The sequence below is a fragment of the Anabrus simplex genome, chromosome 6, assembly GCF_040414725.1.
Source record: "Anabrus simplex isolate iqAnaSimp1 chromosome 6, ASM4041472v1, whole genome shotgun sequence".
NCBI lineage: Eukaryota > Metazoa > Arthropoda > Insecta > Orthoptera > Tettigoniidae > Anabrus > Anabrus simplex.
The window spans coordinates 343,261,704-343,281,508 of NC_090270.1; the positions used below are offsets into that span (position 1 = coordinate 343,261,704).

Sequence of the window (19,805 nt, forward strand, 5' to 3'; positions counted from 1 at the left end):
CTCCTCTCAAATTGTTATTTTAGAGGTCATGTAATCAACCTTCTTTTCATGTAATAGACCTCCGTAGGTTGGGTATTTTACCCCTGTGAATACGTCCTTAGAGGACAGCTTGAAGGTAGAGTTTGGTGTGGCCTTGTGATAGGCTTACAATTTTGAGAGCGGATCGCTCTTTGAAATTTGTTTCTGTATGCCTCGTGCAGGCTTTATGTGTAATGTTTGGAGCCAGTGCTCCTGGGCATGAATGGGGTTTTCTGCCCCTTGGCTAAAATTTTTTTTTGGAGTAAGGCGGGGCTGATTGCCCAAGAGTTATGAAGTAAGGGCACTGAGCCCGAATCCAGTAATATTGTACCTACATTTTTGCTACTCTGTACCTGTTATGATTGTTATCTCTTGTTTTTGAAAAGAAAATATAACCTAGTTAAATTTTAAATTAATTTTACATTGCACGTTAATTTCGTAGCTTGAAACCCATTCACACCCGCACCTTCTTTCACCTCTACCTACCACGGATATCTCCGTAACAAGTGGTAGCAGAGCGTGGTTGAATGGGTCTCAATTTAGCCCCTTTTGACGGCTAAACATTGCTTTAATTCGAACTCTAACAATTTTCTCAGTTGCTGGAATTTTTTGAGTTTTTTTTTAAATTGTTCTGTCATCATGTCCGGCCCTCGCGATGTTCTCCTCCTTAACTATTTGCGCAAAGAGGAGTTGATATACGAGTTAACTATCAGAAACGTTCAATCTGGAGGCACGGTTGCAATAGACTCTAACAAGCTTAGAGAGTCCCTTGATTTGCCCATTTCCATCCCCAATTTGGGAGAGAAAGAAATTGACGACTCTCTTTCCACGATCACGGAGAATATTACTGGGCTAGCTTCCGTAGTTAGTTTTTTTGATGAAAATGATCCGTCTCCTAACCAAATTAAGCGTGTGCAAGGCAGATTATATCACTTTTCAAATAGAGTTAATGATCTGTTGTCTCTGAAGGTGAATGACGTTCAGAGGAAGCAAGCTAATACGCTCCTTGAAACTATCTCTGAATTGTCTAGTAAAGTCACTCAATTGTTAACTGGGGAAGTTCCTCCCAAATCTGATCAGCCCACCATAGTGAATGTAAGTAGTGAGGAAGAACCTGCTAAGGGAGAAGGCAATAGGATAACCGTTGCTGCTCAAACTATCTCTGCCCCATTGGACAACGAGTCTGAACGCCGCACATCGTTGAACAATGTACGTGCTGAATTAACTTCCTTGCCATTGAAACCTTTACCTACTATGTCGCCCGGGTTTAGCAGCTTGCCTCATCCATTGGCAATGTTGCTCAGAGGTATATCCAAGTTTGCCGTTAATACCACCAGTGATGTAATTTCATTTTTAAGATTTCTAGTGGAATTTCAGGATCATGCCCTTGTGTTTTCTCTTTCCCCATGTCAAATTTTGCAAATTATCTATCCTTATGCTATTGGGGTTCTCTCAGATAAAATAGTAAGAGCCATAGGTGAACAGTCATCTATCGAAGATTTCCATGCACATCTGCTTGCAAATTTTATTCCTGCCCGCGCGAGGTCATCTCTTATTCAGAAATACTATTATCGGGTACAGCGCTTGGATGAAAACCTGGCAGACTTCATCCAAGATATTAAGTTTTATACTAGGGTGTTTGCTCTCCACTTCCCTGAGGATCAGATCGTGCAAGCTATTATCGAAGGGATTTCACCACCCTACAGGTCATATTTGTGTTTCGCGGCGTGCCCGCAAACCTTCTCTGAACTGGAAGCATTAGCCGTCTCTGCGGAAGGAGTTAGGTATGCCGATTCCTTGCGTGTGGCAAAAGAACCCCCGCCTTCTTTTAGTAATACTCGGCTTCCACCTCGCCGATCAGTCACCCCTAGTAAATGTTATGCTTGCGGGTCGCCTGACCATCTGCGCAATAAGTGTCCTCTGATCAAGTCTAGTAGGGCAAATAATGGAGCTGGTTCATCACAAGGCTGTTTTAAGTGTGGGGCCTTCTCACATATCGCCAAAAATTGCCCAAACTCAAATAGCACCCCCTCCTGCTCAACTTCTGGTGCAAATTCCACCTATGCCAATAATAAAAAGTGACTAGTGGCATCGGCTGAGTCGACTAATCCATCTTCCCGAGACTCAGCCCCTAGTAAACAGGTTGTAAATGCAGAGAACAATCAGCCTTCAAATTCATCTTTTGAATGCCCTAAAGAATGTCTTAGGATTGCGGCGGATACCCCCGCACCTGTTCCTTTTCTTAAGATTGAGTTAAATAACGAGCCTATAACAGCTCTCTTAGATTCAGGCAGTGTTTGTTCGATTATTTCGGCTGAATGGTATTCTAAATTGAAATCTGTTTGTAAACTACCTGACCATGTCTCAGCTCTTATTCAATATGTTTCGGCTAATTCATCGCCATTAGAAATTCTAGGTTCCGTACTGGTCAAAATTCGTATTTTTAAATTTACATGGAAAATCAAACTGTTTGTGGCTAAGCACTTGTCTTGCCCCATCATATTGGGAGCGGACTTCATTTCTCACACTGGTCTTGTGCTCGATCTCCAGAGTAGGTCGTGCACATTCAAATTTGCGTCCAATTGTAGAATTCCCTTGTTAAAGTGTAATTCTGTATCATGTTCATCTATTTCGCCTACCCAGGATGAGATGTTGTTAGACCTTAGACATCTACCTGAGGAGCAGGCTGATAGTATTCGGAAACTGTGTCAGTCGTTTCCCGAGGTGTTCTCTGATACTCTTGGTGTTACTGACCTTATTGAATACAAAATTGAGGTCACGGATTCGATTCCTGTCCGTTTTCCACCGTATAGGCTATCTCCACCTAAATGAAGGCTCTGAAAGAAATCATCGATCAGATGTTGAAGGATGGTATTATTAGGCCCTCTAAGTCAGCGTATTCTTCGCCTATTTTTCTAGTCCCGAAACCCCAAGGAGGCTTCAGGCCTGTCATTGATTACAGGGCTCTCAATCGGAAGGTGGTGTTGCAATCTGTGCCCCTTCCCGACCTTCATTCTTGCTTTTCATGGTTTCGTAAGGCCAAGTTCTTCACCATCTTGGACTTGAATCAGGCCTATAATCAAATTCCCCTTGCCGAAGAGTCTAAACATCTTACAGCGTTTGCCACGGACTGGAACTTATACGAATACAACCGCGTGCCTTTCGGGCTCCCCACGGGGGCAGCTGTGCTCACTAGGCTACTAGATAGGGTCTTTTCCGACATCAAATTTGAGTACTTATATCACTACTTGGATGATGTCGTCGTATTTTCCGAGACTTTTGAAGAACATCTAGATCATCTGCGAGAAGTTCTGAATCGCCTTCGTAAGGCTGGGTTAACTGTCAAGTTGTCCAAGGTTGCCTTTGCTAAGCCCTCTATGTCATTCCTAGGGCATATTGTGTCACCCGATGGGGTAGCTGTCGATCATTCTAGAACACAGGCCATCCGTGATTTTAAACCTCCTAAGGACATCAAAGGTATCGCTAGATTCATTGGTATGGTGAATTTCTTCAGGAAGTTTATTCCTAACTTCGCTAATAGAGCGGCGCCCTTAAACCTTCTTCGTAGGAAAGGCATCAAATTCGAGTGGGGACCTTCTCAACAAGCCGCTTTCGAAGATCTTAAATTAGCTCTCTGTAATGCCCCTGTACTTGCTATGCCTGATTTCTCGAAGAAATTCATCGTCCAAACGGACGCGTCGTCGTCAGCTGTAGCTGCAGTCCTTCTTCAAGAGACTGAACTAGGGAGGCGTCCCATCGCCTATGCATCTAGGACTCTATCGGCTCAAGAAGCCAAGTATTCCATCTATGAGCTCGAAGGGTTGGCAGTCTTATTCGCCTTAGAAAAGTTCCGTCTCTATCTGGAACATGTCAAATTCGACCTGGAGACAGATAACCAAGCCTTAAGCTGGGTCTTAGGTAGACCGCGTCGTACTGGTCGTATAGCCCGTTGGGCCATCCGTATTTCCGCCTTCCAATTCGATGTCAGGCATATCAGAGGTACCGAAAATGTTGTGGCTGATGGACTCAGCCGTATGTTTTCAAACGAGGTCGAGACCCATGAACCGGTCGACAGTTCATCACCTTCCGAGTCCATACTATCCGAGGTTAATGCCATCCTAACCGATGCTCCCATGCTCTTTAGGGATATCGAGAAATACCAACGTGAAGATCCTACGCTGGCTCCGATAATGGAAACCCTTTCTTCTGGGGAACATGCTGTCCCTTATGTTCTGAGGAATGGTGTTCTATGTTGCCCTTCGAGGCATGATAAGTTGATGAAAGTTGTTGTCCCAGCGGTTCTTGTACCTATGATCTTCAAATACTATCATGAGACCCCATTGGGGGGGCATCTTGGAATCTTTAAAACTCGTGAAAAGATTCGTGAAATGTTCATATGGAAAGGTATGGACGGTGAAATTCGGGAACTCGTAAAAGCTTGTAAATCTTGTTTGATCAGTAAACCCACCATGTCCACTAAAGTAGGCCTTTTGTCTTCTCATCAAGCGTCGCGCCCCATGGAACGCCTGTATATTGATTATGTGGGACCCTTCCCCCAGTCAAAGGGCAATGCCAACAAGTTCATCTTTGTGTGTGTAGATGGTTTTACAAGATTTTCCTGGTTATTTCCGACTAAGCTGGCTACCGCTCAGTCAACCATTACTTGCTTAAATTCTATTTTTGCTTCTTTTGGTCCGTGTCAATATATTGTATCTGATAATGCTAAGGCGTTCACATCAAATTTATTTCGTAAATTCTGTTTTGACTTGTCCATCTCTCATGTAACTACTTCTGCTTATTACCCTCAACCATCTCTGGCTGAACGGGTTAACCGTAATCTCAGGTCCGCACTCATTGCCTATCATCATGAAGATCCTTCCAGGTGGGACACGTCCCTGCATTGGATAGCTTTTGCTTTGAATTCGGCGGTTCATGAATCTCACAAGTTTACTCCAGCTTCTTTGATGTTCAAGTTTGTTCCCAACTCGCCGCTCTCTAACCTCTGGTCTTTGAATGACATTCTACCCGAGACAATAGATCCGGATAACATTAAAGATCTTTGGAAGAAGGCTAAAGCCAATCTTAAAGTGTCTCATGAAAAGGTTAGGGAAAGGTATGATCGTGGACGGAGACCCACCACTTTGAAGGTAGGTGACCAGGTTATGGTCAAAAATTTTGTTCCCGCGGGCAAGCTTGCCCCCAGATTTCATGGGCCTTGTATCATTCTCGATTTTCTTACGCCGGTTACCTTATTGCTAAGTAATCCAGCCACCGAGAGGATATTTAGAGTTCACCTGTCCCAGGTGAAACCGGTGTAATTTCTGTGTTAACTTGCTTCATATTATTTTGAAAGGATATGAAGGTTATATTTTTTGAGTTTCACTTTTAAGGCATTCTGCCCCTTCTGTAATATTTTGGTTTTAGATGTAAGCCTTGTGTAAAACCTGCCCCGACCCGTTAAACTGCCATCCTGTTCTTGCCACGGCCATTACCACGCTCCCGTCTCCTGCTCCACCTTACACTGTGGCTTCATAATAGTAAATGCCATGGATATCTACACGCCGCTGGCCCCTCAACCTCTCCACAAGCCTGTACCCTCAAAGAAGATGATAGTCCAACACAATTCTGCCGCCTAGCTTTAATGTTTCAGCGCCCCCGCAGCCGCGCAGCGCCGTGCAGCGACTGGGGAGGGGGATGGGCCCCCTCCTCTCCAGCGAGGACGACATGTGCACGGCGAGCCGGAGCTCTCCTCCCGGCCAAGGCTGATGTGCGGCGCACGACCTGCTACATGCCCGCAGCCTGTATCTGTTCACCGCGGGCGCGGCGTACTTCAACACCTCTGCTCCCCTCATAGTGCGGGCGAGCGGTATCTCAGGGTACTTGAGGGGTCCGAGCGGCCTCCGTTGGACGCAAGCTGCAACGGCCGGTCTGGCCATCCGACTCAATCTACATCAACTACATGGACAGTCACCATAAGCAATAACTACACTTGGGAATTCAACAACAATATTTGGTGGACATTGCAAAATGTTTCTTCACCTTTAAGTATTAAAAGTTTATCTTCAGAAATTCAAATTCTACAAACATAAAGACTTTCATTCACCTGCAACAACAACATTTTGAAACTGAATTAAGAAATCTTGTAAATGCTTCTGCTATCTATCTTCGTATCAACATCATTACTTGGACTTTGTTTCAAACTGATTTCATGTGTCACCCCTGGAGGAACTTTTGGGGGGGGAGGTCTGTACCGGGCGGTACACCTCTACACCGTTTATTTAAAAGTTGCGCCAGTTGAAACTCCTCTTCTGGAGGAAGGTTGAACTTTATCTATTCTATTAATTCTCTACTTTCTCAGAAGATGTCACCACGTGGAAAATTTTGAGTTTTTGAACTGTGTCACTTTTGATGTGTTTTTGTTTCGCTTGAAGTAAGAAGTGTGAACTTTCTCTTCTAGAGGACACTACTGAAGATCAACAATAGCGCACCCTAGTGCGGAGTCAAAGAACTATTTTGTTGGAGAAATTTTTATTTCAAAAGTTTGTTTCTTGTTAAATTTCTTTCTGTTATTGTTTAAGTTGGCTGTATACCCCTCTTTTTCCCCTTGTTTTAGATTTATCCAATCCCGAATTTCTTTTAGTAATTTCTGACCAATCTGGTGTATCTTCCCCCAACTTGTATCTGTTGCGGGGTCCTATCCAATAAAAACATTGTGGGCGGGTGTTTTCATTCACCTAACGCCTAGAAACTTCCGCGAGAGTATTTAAACTGCTGATTTTGGGGTCTCCGGGCCACTTCTGTTCCATCTTTCAGTGTATTAAGTACATAGCAGGAGGCGGGAAGCGCCTCTTTCTTCTTCAGCCGTTCAACACCAGGTAATGGCCTATTAATAACTTCTTTTCTTGCTAGGTCGGCAGTTTAACACTCGCGGCGGGTTCGAAGCATTTCCATCATGTAACCTTCTCCTAAAATGTAATTACTCTTTTCATCTTTTTCTTGTAAAGCTACATATTGGGATAGAGAGTGCTAACCCTCTCGAGCTCCCACTCACATTTGTTTTGAGGTGAACTTATTTTCTCAAACTATTCTTCGTTTATGTAATGTAAAGTGTTCTTCTCTAAGTCACCTCTGTAGTATGGGATTAGCCCTTGCGTTAGTGGCCCAGAGCCAGATTAGGTTTTAAAAACAAAGTGTATTAGGAGTGCAAGTTCGCCTCCTCTCAAATTGTTATTTTAGAGGTCATGTAATCAACCTTCTTTTCATGTAATAGACCTCCGTAGGTTGGGTATTTTACCCCTGTGAATACGTCCTTAGAGGACAGCTTGAAGGTAGAGTTTGGTGTGGCCTTGTGATAGGCTTACAATTTTGAGAGCGGATCGCTCTTTGAAATTTGTTTCTGTATGCCTCGTGCAGGCTTTATGTGTAATGTTTGGAGCCAGTGCTCCTGGGCATGAATGGGGTTTTCTGCCCCTTGGCTAAAATTTTTTTTTGGAGTAAGGCGGGGCTGATTGCCCAAGAGTTATGAAGTAAGGGCACTGAGCTCGAATCCAGTAATATTGTACCTACATTTTTGCTACTCTGTACCTGTTATGATTGTTATCTCTTGTTTTTGAAAAGAAAATATAACCTAGTTAAATTTTAAATTAATTTTACATTGCACGTTAATTTCGTAGCTTGAAACCCATTCACACCCGCACCTTCTTTCACCTCTACCTACCACGGATATCTCCGTAACAATAATAATAATACAATATGTTACCCGCATTGCTAGCTGCATGCATATGACTTCTGCGTACATTTGGTTCTTCCAGAAGCTCCAGAACTTCTGTCGGTAATTTTTCTTCAAGTCTGCATGAAAATGTGTTTTTGTGGCACATCACTGGGTTGGAAGATACAAGCAGCAGATGGACAACATCCCGTAGATCACTTCTGCATGAAAATTTCCTTGCATGAGCTTCTCTGTATCTTTTATATTCTTCGTTCCTACACTCTTGTGCTTCTTCAGATAATTGTCCAATTGGCATAGTACACGATTCAATTATCTTTGCTCCATGTATCAATACTTTATGAACAGTTACAGGCATACCAGGAGTAGAGTCTCAGGTTCAAGTCGTTTGTTTCTTGTGCATATTTCTCGAAAGCAGTTAAAGTTAATTGAATATGGACACAATATTGTACGAAGAATTACTGAAAACCTTCTAATACGTTCCTCACTTATACCTGTTATATTTGATGACAAACCGGGATCTTAGAAAAATCAACATGATGTACTGCCATCATTACATGTGCCACTTCCTCCTGATCTTGGCTGATCCACTAGCAAGCCCATATCAATACAAAACCTCTGAAGTATTGATTTTTTCTGTCAGCCATCATTTTTTTTGTGTGCGTAACTTGCCATTTTTATGTCTAATCTGTATGCGATATGTAGCAGGCAATAAAAAAATCTAATCCAACACTGAAGAGTAGAAAGTTCAAAACTATAATTTTCTTCAAGCAATATAGTTTTTGAGAGACCAGTATTGTTCATTTCCTTCGGGCTAGCATGACAAATATAAAATAGTTTTGCCGAAGTGGCTGTGAGAGAATTGCAGACTTTTCCGTCTACCATGGTGAACATCATATCCTGCTTCATATGGATTTGCTCGTCTATGATTGTAACATTTGTTGGTGTAAGTAATTTAACTTTACCTCTCGTTTTGTTAGCTCGACTGTTTCTTTCTCAAATAATACCAGTCATTTTATAGATGAGCAAAATCTTGTAAAAGATGGTCGTGGATTTTGCCAAAGAACTGTTTTGTGTTCATTGACCTCGGGGCATACTGAATACATCTGAAGAGGAACAAGTGAGATAGCAAGGAGATCAGAATCACCTTGTACTGTTTCTACTGATTGTGTAACAAATTTCTGTTTATATTGACTCTGGCCACTAGAACCATTACATGCCCATTTAAATGTTACATGCAGAGATTAATTTCCAGAAATTGTTTGTAGCAGCACATCGTCTTGCACCTGGACATATCTTTTAATCGTATGATCAACAAGAAGTATCTGTTATAGTTATATTCTCATTCAGTGGATAGCATTGTTTAATTTCTGTTTAAATTCCCTTCTCATTTGAATATATTGTTTTTGTTAGGTCATTGTTTATTAAGAATGATAATGCCTCTTCATATTTAAATAATACGGGAGCTACAGAAGGTGATCTAATGGCTTTCTTAAATTTTGTGGTTCTTGTTGGCAACTTTCTCATTTCTTTAAACAATTCTGCTGCATCTCTCCTACCACATTTTCTTAAAGTAACTTTAACAACATGTACAGTTTCTTGATATGTATTGTCACTGACAAGAAGTTTAATTTTCCTGCTTCTAGTCCTGTTACTGCTGTCATCAAATAATTGTTTGCACCGTCCAATATCCGAAGTAGATGGTTCTGACTTCTCTGTCCAAAATGTATAAAGTACACTTTAGGAAGACATCATTTCTTTGTCGAACCAGTCAGAATACTTTACATGAAATGTCTGTTTCACTCATGAACAATTTTTTCAACATTTGTCAAAATCACACTTAAAAAGCACAATATCTTTCTTTAAACACTTAAGCATTTCCTCAGAACACCCTCTCAATACTAGTTCTGTTTACACATAATCATACAGTTTCTTTGGTAACAATATTAGTGTTCAAACTGCCTACGCATTATATGTGGTCACACACCTCCACCCGAAAAGCAAAATTGCCAAGCAATCAGCAGTTTTCAGCAAGTAATTTCATTACTGCCATAAACTTTATAATGCACTTCAACATAACTACGATTGTGCGGTCTCGTGCTGCTTTAAAAAAAATCCTATCTCAATTAACAAAATGAAAAATAAAGTTCACTCATTAAATCATTCCAACAGTTATAATAACAAGCAATTGATCAACAGAGCATACTTGTAGCAACATTTTCCACCTCAAAAGACTTTAATAAACATTCTACTCACAAGAATACACATTCTCAAACTGAACAGTCATTTAACACTGCATATGGGTCCACTTACCTTATGTAAACAAACTTTGATTGCATGTCTCACGACTGATGCAGGCTATATTCGTATACAATAGTCAGGTGTGTGTAAAATAACTATCCCTGTATAATCTATGTACGTATATAAAAGAACATGTCCTGACTGACAGACTCATTCATCATCGCTGAACCAAAACTACTGGACATAAAGAAATGAGATTTTGAGGATACATTTATATTACGATGTAGGTGGTCACTTAGGGAGGATTTCTGGATATTCTGTTGCTAAGGGGGTGAAAAGGGGGTGAATTTTTAAAATGAGTGTATCTATATCTCAAGACTTTAAAAATTTACAGGTATAAAAATTGGTATTTAGAATTTCCTTTAAAAATAAAGAAACACGTATTTGTTTGTTTTCGGATAATCCCACTAGGAGGGGTGAAAAAAGGGTTGAATGCCTTTAATGTGGATACTTATATCTCAGAAACTGAAGATATTACATTCCTGAAAATTGGTATTTGGAATCTCCTTTAAAAATAAACACGTATTTTTGTTTTGTTTTGTTTTGTTTTGTTTTGTTTTGTTTTGTTTTGTTTTGTTTTGTTTTGTTTTGTTTTGTTTTGTTTTGTTTTGTTTTGTTTTTGGAAAATCCAATTAATGGGGGTTAAACAGGAGTGACAAATGGGGTGAATTTTTAGAAAGACTATATCTATAGTATATCTCGGAAACGTAAAATGTTAGACGTAAAAATTGGTATTTGGAATCTCCTGTAAAAGTAAAGAAACAGGTGATTTTCTTTTTTTTTCGGAAACTCTTCTTAAGGGGAGCTAAAAAGGGGGTGAAATTTTAAAATGAGCAGGTCTGCAGTATATCTCAAAACATGTTACAGAAGTGAAAAATGGTATTTTTAATCTCTATTAAAAATAAAGAAACGTGTATTTTTTGTTTTTGGAAAAACCACTTGGGTGGTGACTGAAAATGGGGTTGAATTCTTTTTTATTAGAGAAGTACAACTACAATTGTGTAATCAAGAAGGCCTATGGAACTCATCGGCAGCACCAATAAGGAAACTCATACCTATAATGACACGCCTATGCATGGAAATCCAACAAAAGAGGAAGGAAGCAAAAACACCTAGTATATATACCAGAAAAATCCAGCGGGAAGCAATAGAAGAAAGCAAGGAAAACATTGGGAAAGCGAGAAACCTAATAGAGGAAGAAAGACTAGAAGAAGCCCTAGAAACAGCCACCAAAGTAATAACAAAAGCTATAACAGTAAAGGAAAGAAGACACGCACAAGCTTGGTTTGACCAAGAGTGTTACAAGGAAAGAAGAACAACTCTAAAGGCCCTAAATGCAGCATAATTATACAGACGCCCAGATGACCTAACCGCATATGCAGAGAAAAGGAAAAAATATAAAGAACTAATAAAAAAGAAAAAAGAAGAATAAACAGAGAAACAAGGAAGGAAACAAGTCGTGGAAGCAAAATCAGACCCATACATAACGCTGAAAAAGAAGACATCAATTGCAACAGGAGAAATTCATATGGAAAACTGGGAACATCATTTCTCGAACATACTGAATAACGAAGGGCTGAAGCAAGCATATGACATAGAAACAGCAGAACCTACACATTCTCTGGAGCCAATAACAGTGTATGAAATTAGAAAAGCAATACAAGGAGGGAGAAACAAGAAATCTGCAGGACCAGACAAAATTTACGTGGAACACTTAAAAGACTCACTTGGCGAGATGGAAGAACTGTGGAAAGACCTAATGAACAAATGTATACAGACTGGGAAAATACCAGAGGGATGGAACACATCGACTCTAAAGATACTGTTCAGAGGAAAAGGGAGCAGAACATAACTAGACTCATTTAGAGGAGTAGCACTAGAAAATGCATCCTTTAAAGTTTTCACAAAGATACTAAATGAAAGATTACTAGAAGCCTTCAGTGGGTACATTCCAGAAAATCAATTCGGTTTTATGAAAGGCAGGAGCACGGTCCAGGCAGTGAAATACCTAATAAATCAGGTAGAAGAAGCCTCAAGACACAAAGGAGGGAAATATCACGCAGTATTTGTTGATTTCAAGAAGGCATTCGACTCAGTCAACAGGCGAAAGCTACAAGTAAGCCATGTTGTAATATTCTATGTTTTTTCACACTAGTTTTAAGCCTATTTTCATTTTCTAAATATAAATGTTGATTCTTAGGGTGCCATATATGTTATGGACACTAGGTTCAGGGCCCTGACCTAACTTTAGGCTAAGATTTATTTTCGGCTGATGATGCTTACGACTGTTAAGCGAAACATGTCCCATCTTACAACGCCTGTTGCAATGTTTATTTCCTAAATATAAGGAAAGATAAGTATTGGAAAGGTGGTGTTAACTATTATTCTTGTGAAATGAAATTGACAATCGGCGAGAGAGACCCACTAGTGAGAATAGTTGAAGCATGTCTACAGAGGAACATAATCCAAATAAACAACAATGTAGACATTTCTGAAGATATAATACAGACGAACGGAGTTATGCAAGGGGATCCCATGAGTCCCGCACTTTTCAACATTTATACAGCAGATGTGAACCGCATAGTAGAGGAAGAATCAAAAGCAGAGCTGATCCTATACGCAGATGACATGCTGATCGGAGCGAAAGGAAAGGAGAGGTGCAAAGGGCAGTCCACAGACTAGAGACCTGGGTGGAGGAAAACAGCCTACAGATAAATGAAGATAAGACAGTACAAATGACCTTCAGAAAAGGTGGGAAATCAACGCCCAAAGACAACATAACATTACACCAAAAGCCATTATAAAAGGTACGAAATTACAAATATTTGGGAATAACACTACAGACAACGGCAGCGTCCTTTGGTATACACATTCAAGAAAGAACGGCAGCAGCAATCAGAGCCTCATACAGCATCCAAAACATTTCAAACCTATCAATCAGCACGGCGATGAGACTTTTCAAGACGACAGTAGCACCAGTGATAACATATGGAATTGAGATCGTGTAGGAAAAGCTGAAGATCGGCGACCTGATGAGAATAGAAAGAATAAAAGCAATGTTCATGAAGAGGATTACCCGAGTTGGAAAGACAGCGCCATCCCGGATAGTATACGAAATGATGCGGGAGACATATTTCATAGAAGACATACGATCATAATTCTACCTACAATCAACGGAAGCGAGCAGGGCACTGGTAAACATCAGGGAAAGGAAGAAAAGTGAAATTGACCTAGACTTCTACGCCTCACCAGCAATGACGGACGATAGATGGACTAGAGAGTGCAACACACAGCGCCACGTTATAACACGACTCTCCATATGTGGGTTTCACCATAAGATATGCGTAAACCAGAAGTTCCATGAGCCAGGCGAAGATTGTAAGTGCACTTTGTGTGGACAAAAGTGTAGTAGATACCACATCATAACATGCACGAAAAGAACCAGGACAATTACAGACTATAGCAAAGACTGAAATGTGAAATTTATTTAATGCTCAAACTTGAGTGTACATTACTCTATTAATTAATGAATTAATTAATTAATATCTCAAAAATTTAAGATGTTACAGACGTGAAAATTGGTATTTGGAATCTTCTTTCAAAATAAAAAACTACCCATTTTTTGTTTTCGAAAATCCACGGGGGGGATTGAAAAATTAGTTGATTTATTTGTATGAAGATACTATTATCTCAAAAATGAAAGATGTTGCAGATGTGAAAATTGGTATTCAGAATCTACTTTAAAAGTAAAGAAACACGTATTCCTTCAATTTTGGAAGGAATTGAATAATTAATTGTTTTAATTGTATGAGGATACTTACATCTAATAAAAACTAACGTTGTTATAGACGTGAAAAATTGGTATTTGGATCTCCTTTAAAAACAAAGAAAAATGCATTTTGGGGGAAAATCATCTTGGGGGGCGGGGGTGGAAAGGAGTTGAATTCCTTTTATGGGGACACGTATCTCAAAAACTGAAGATGTTACAGTCATGATAATTGGTATTTAGAAGATCCTTTACTAATAAAGAAACAAGTTTTTTTTTTTTTTTTCCTGGAAAAATCACTTAACGGAGGGGAGTGTGAAAAAAAGTGAAAAAAGGTTAATTCTTTTTATGGGGATACTTATATCTCAAAACTGAAGGTAACAGACGTGAACATTGATATTTGGTATCTCCTTTAAACATAAAGAAATACACCTTCTTTTTTTCTGGGGAGGAGGGGGGTGTAAATCAACTTAACGGCGGTGGGGTGAAAAGGGAGTTGAGACCAATTGATTTTACTGTTCATAATGTACTTGAATCTGATCGTAAACTGATCATTTTTAATCTTTCCTGGGTTCGTTTTCAAGAGCCATCTTTTCCTTTGGAGAACTTAAAAGTTAGATTGCAGTAGATTCTCCTGGCATATAAATAAAAATTTAAACACAGTTGAAATAAATGATAGGAATGGTTTTGACCACGCAATTGTTCACCTCTATAATAAGGTCACTAATGCACGGAAGTATATCATTTGTATCGCCAGAAAACCGCGCACTTGACTTCGTGCGACAATGGTGCTGGTCACATTGTCAACAATGACAGAGGCAGCAGATGTAATTTACCGCCAGGTAGCGGTCTTGCATCTTGCTGCGGGGTCCGAAACATCAATGAATAATAATAATAATAATAATAATAATAATAATAATAATAATAATAATAATAATAATAATAATAATAATAATAATAACCTAAATTCAACTAATATCACCCACCCTAATAATAATAATGGTCTGGACCATCATCAAAATGTGCAGACCGCACTGGAAACTGGTCCTGGCCGGGTAATGACTATGACTGCAGTCCGGCTGCATGTTCAGTACCGCCAAGGCACAGGACCCAAAACATTTTACAGAAGTGAAAAATGGTATTTTTTAATCTCTATTAAAAATAAACATGTATTTTTTGTTTTTGGAAAAACCACTTGGGTGGGGGGTAAAAATGACTGAAAATGGGGTTGAATTATTTTTATTAGGATACTGATATCTCAAAAACTGAAGATGTTACAGGCCTGAAAATTGGTATTTAGAATTGGTATTGAATAGGTGGATCCTTCCTACCCTTTGATAGATCTTCATATTCAGAGGCAAATGCTTTTCGAATCAGAGGTAAACTTTCCATCGCTCTCCTGTAGACAAAGTTTCGCATTGCGAGCAAATATTCCACATGTGAGATAGGCAATCTGTGATTCTTTAAATGATATCAACAATATTATGCTTTCCAAACCTGAAATTTGAATATGTTCCTCATGAGGTTGGCGACATTTGAATTGCTACCACTCCACAATATCGGTTAATAAATTGGATTTTCTCCTATAATTTTCACACCTAAACTATGGTCATTGTCACTGCCTCCCCAATCCTAGCCCTTTCTCACCCTTATGTCATCAAAAACCTTCGATATATTGGTGTGCCATTAAACCAGTAGCAAAAAAACCAAAAAAATTATCCCATTATGTTTTAATACATCTCTTTGCAGTTGTTCAAATTGCATTGTCACTAACGTTAAAAATGCTTGTGTTTTTTAACAGTGATACTGGTGAAGCTACAACGCAAATGGTTGAGTCAAAATCTTTAGAATCCCGTCCAGACGAAATTAGTGAGAATATTTCAAGTTCATTGCCTCCACCTTCAACATCAGTGGCTACCAACACATCAGTAACCATCACAATGACAAGTGCTACTATTACCTGCCCTCAGTCCAGTACTACTGCAACAACTAGTCAGCAGATGTCAGAAATCGAAGTTCCTCAACCTTTTAAATTTGAATTTCATGAAAATCATGGACGCAATGTACAGCTTGGTGAAGGCCGATTAACAGCAAAACGTATTGCTAGTTACAATCAAGGTGTAGTAATATCTAGCCGCCCACTTCCCAGGGATCGACTCTTTCAGGTAAGTACACTACAGTTAGGAATAACACATACATTATGATAAAAGAGAATGAAACAAATAGAAGTGAGAGGACAGAGACAAGGAAGATACATGTGCAATGTTGAAATATTACTTTATCGGTGAAGTGCTTCCTGTTGCAGGCATTCCCAATGGCATCACTACGGACTTGGAGGTCCAGTAAGCAACTGCAAAATGACCTCGATAATGTTGTGAGATGGATAGCAGGCAATGGTATGATGATAAACTGAGTTAAAAGTCAGGTTGTGAGTTTCACAAATAGGAAAAGTCCTCTCAGTTTTAATTACCGCATTGATAGGGTGAAAGTTCCTTATGGGGATCATTGTAAGTACCTAGGTGATAATATGAGGAAAGATCTTCATTGGGGTAATCACTTAAATGGGATTGTAAATAAAGGGTTCAGATCTCTTCACATGGTTATGAGGGTATTTAGGGGTTGTAGTAAGGATGTAAAGGAGAGGGCATATAAGTCTCTGGTAAAACCCCAACTAGAGTATGGTTCCAAATGTATGGAACCCTCACCAGGATTACTGGATTTGAGAACTGGAAAAAATCCCCCCCCCAAAAAAAGCAATTTTTTGTTTATTTATTTATTTATTTATTTATTTATTTGTTTGTTTGTTTATTTATTTATTTATTTATTTATTTATTTATTTATTTATTTATTTATTTATTTATTTATTTATTTATTTATTTATTTATTTATTTATTTATTTATTTATTTATTTATTTATTTATTTATTTATTTATTTATTTATTTATTTATTTATTTATTTATTTATTTATTTATTTATTTATTTATTTATTTATTTATTTATTTATTTATTTATTTATTTATTTATTTATTTATTTATTTATTTATTTATTTATTTATTTATTTATTTATTTATTTATTTATTTATTTATTTATTTATTTATTTATTTATTTATTTATTTATTTATTTATTTATTTATTTATTTATTTATTTATTTATTTATTTATTTATTTATTTATTTATTTATTTATTTATTTATTTATTTATTTATTTATTTATTTATTTATTTATTTATTTATTTATTTATTTATTTATTTATTTATTTATTTATTTATTTATTTATTTATTTATTTATTTATTTATTTATTTATTTATTTATTTATTTATTTATTTATTTATTTATTTATTTATTTATTTATTTATTTATTTATTTATTTATTTATTTATTTATTTATTTATTTATTTATTTATTTATTTATTTATTTATTTATTTATTTATTTATTTATTTATTTATTTATTTATTTATTTATTTATTTATTTATTTATTTATTTATTTATTTATTTATTTATTTATTTATTTATTTATTTATTTATTTATTTATTTATTTATTTATTTATTTATTTATTTATTTATTTATTTATTTATTTATTTATTTATTTATTTATTTATTTATTTATTTATTTATTTATTTATTTATTTATTTATTTATTTATTTATTTATTTATTTATTTATTTATTTATTTATTTATTTATTTATTTATTTATTTATTTATTTATTTATTTATTTATTTATTTATTTATTTATTTATTTATTTATTTATTTATTTATTTATTTATTTATTTATTTATTTATTTATTTATTTATTTATTTATTTATTTATTTATTTATTTATTTATTTATTTATTTATTTATTTATTTATTTATTTATTTATTTATTTATTTATTTATTTATTTATTTATTTATTTATTTATTTATTTATTTATTTATTTATTTATTTATTTATTTATTTATTTATTTATTTATTTATTTATTTATTTATTTATTTATTTATTTATTTATTTATTTATTTATTTATTTATTTATTTATTTATTTATTTATTTATTTATTTATTTATTTATTTATTTATTTCATTGGCACTGCTGGTGGCTCCAAGTAGCAGAGCCCAATTTAGCACACTTGGGCAAAACACTGGCATTAGCTGGAAAATGTATAATGTCCAATAACGGACCAACTATATTGGTATTAAGTATTATGTTCTCAGCTGTCAATGGAGAGATGACCTGGAATGACTTTAGTAGACAAATAAGTTTGAGTGGTGTCTTTAACCCTTTGAGTGCCAGCTGAAATGCTTAGTACAGTGCTAAAAGTGCCAGGCCCAGTTTCCTAAATATGCAGAGGTTTTGATAAGTGTTCATAATATTTTAACTACTGAAGTTAGTCACATGAGTCCTCCCATTCTCCCATTTAGCATTCCAAAACTTTAAATATAATTAATGACGAGTATGTGAAAAATGTATTTTTTTTATTTTTTCCGATTTTTTTTTTTTTTTTCAGTTTGAGAGTTCAAAAATGGCACTAAATATGATGTTTCAGTCTTATACTCTAATTGAAAACAAGGAATGGTTAATAATAGACAGAAATATAACATTTCATACATCTGACTGGGTTCTTTCAGAACCGGCAAATAAATTAGCAAAGTACAACATTGCATGGAAAAAAAAAACACTATAAAAAAATGACAACTTACTAACTACAAGAAGAGAATGAAACAAACCACAATATCACATTCCAATATTCACATTACACAAAAGTTTTCAAAATTCACATTTATGCCCTGCAATGCAGGCTGAATGCAATCCTTTTTGGCAACGTACACACACAGTAACAGTCCTTCTTGGTTTTGTCATTGGAGCAAACTTTACCCAGCCTTTTTTGCCTGTTCGAAAGTTTTATGACACAGAAAGTCAATGAAGGGCTTGTTGAACGAGAAGCATTTGCACAGTTACTTTCCCTCTGTTCACCAGACCACTCATTTGCAAATTCCTCAATTACAGAATTGTTGAAAGATAATCGTGGCATTCTCTTAACACCTACCGTATGATTATGTTTATACAAAATATATGAATTTAGTAACATTCTTGGCATTATATTGAAAGTTACCATTTTCCAATATTTTAGAGTCCTCCTTTCGTCCAAATAATTATACAGTATTTGGTCTAATGAATCAATGCCCCCCATATACTTATTATAGTTCAACACAACATCTGGTTTTATCACTATCTGACGATTTCTTCTCGACGGAGTTTCAGAAATTGCAGCTGAGGAAGCGGTAGAAAGGAGGAGAACTTGATTTTTCTGTGTTTTCTTTTCTCTGAAGCCACAGAGAAGTAGAAAGGCCTTCCAAAAGAAACAAATGTCCCCAACGTTATTTTTCTGTAGATTCTGAAGAGGTAGAGATATTCTGTTTCGTCTGATTGTGCCAATTATCTTGGTTCCAAGAGAGTATAAATTCTCAACTAGCGGAATGTATGTGAAGAAATTATCACAGTAAACATGGTACCTTTTGTTCAAGTAGTTGCCTGTAGAGAGAAGATTTTTTACAACAGTGAAAGTAAGACTATGTTTTCTAATTTTTTCTTTGTCTTCTACACTTTTTGCACCATGATATGGATAGAAAACAAGGCAGTAACACACAACAGAATTGCATACCATCCAGAATTTGATTCCCCATTGGTGATGATGTTTATTTGGGAGATATTGCAATAACTGGGTATGTGATTTAGTTCCAATCAAAGACTCATCCATACTAAGCTGCTGATGTGGAGTGTAAAAGTGCCTGAAGGTCAGATTGCATGGCCTACTATGGGCTGAAATTTTGCACATGGATCATACGAAGGGTCACCAGGTGGAGAAAGTTTAGAATTATCTATTATGTGAAAAAACTGGAGGATAAGTTGAAATCTATTGCGAGAAAACATTTGTCGGAACCATGGTGTTAGCATGGAACCTTTTACTGACCAGTAGCTAAATATGGATGGTTTGCGAATTATG

At 36.7% G+C, this 19,805-nt stretch overlaps 1 protein-coding gene across 1 annotated transcript in view; it reads left to right on the forward strand.

Moving 5' to 3' along the window:
- The window catches only part of Neurl4 (neuralized E3 ubiquitin protein ligase 4), a 426,720-nt gene that overhangs the window by 320,274 nt on the left and 86,641 nt on the right, over positions 1–19,805 (forward strand). Inside the window, exon 19 of the mRNA XM_067148903.2 lies at positions 15,613–15,976. Within this exon, the coding sequence (XP_067005004.1) occupies positions 15,613–15,976 (364 nt within the window). The remainder of the gene's footprint in view (positions 1–15,612; positions 15,977–19,805) is intronic.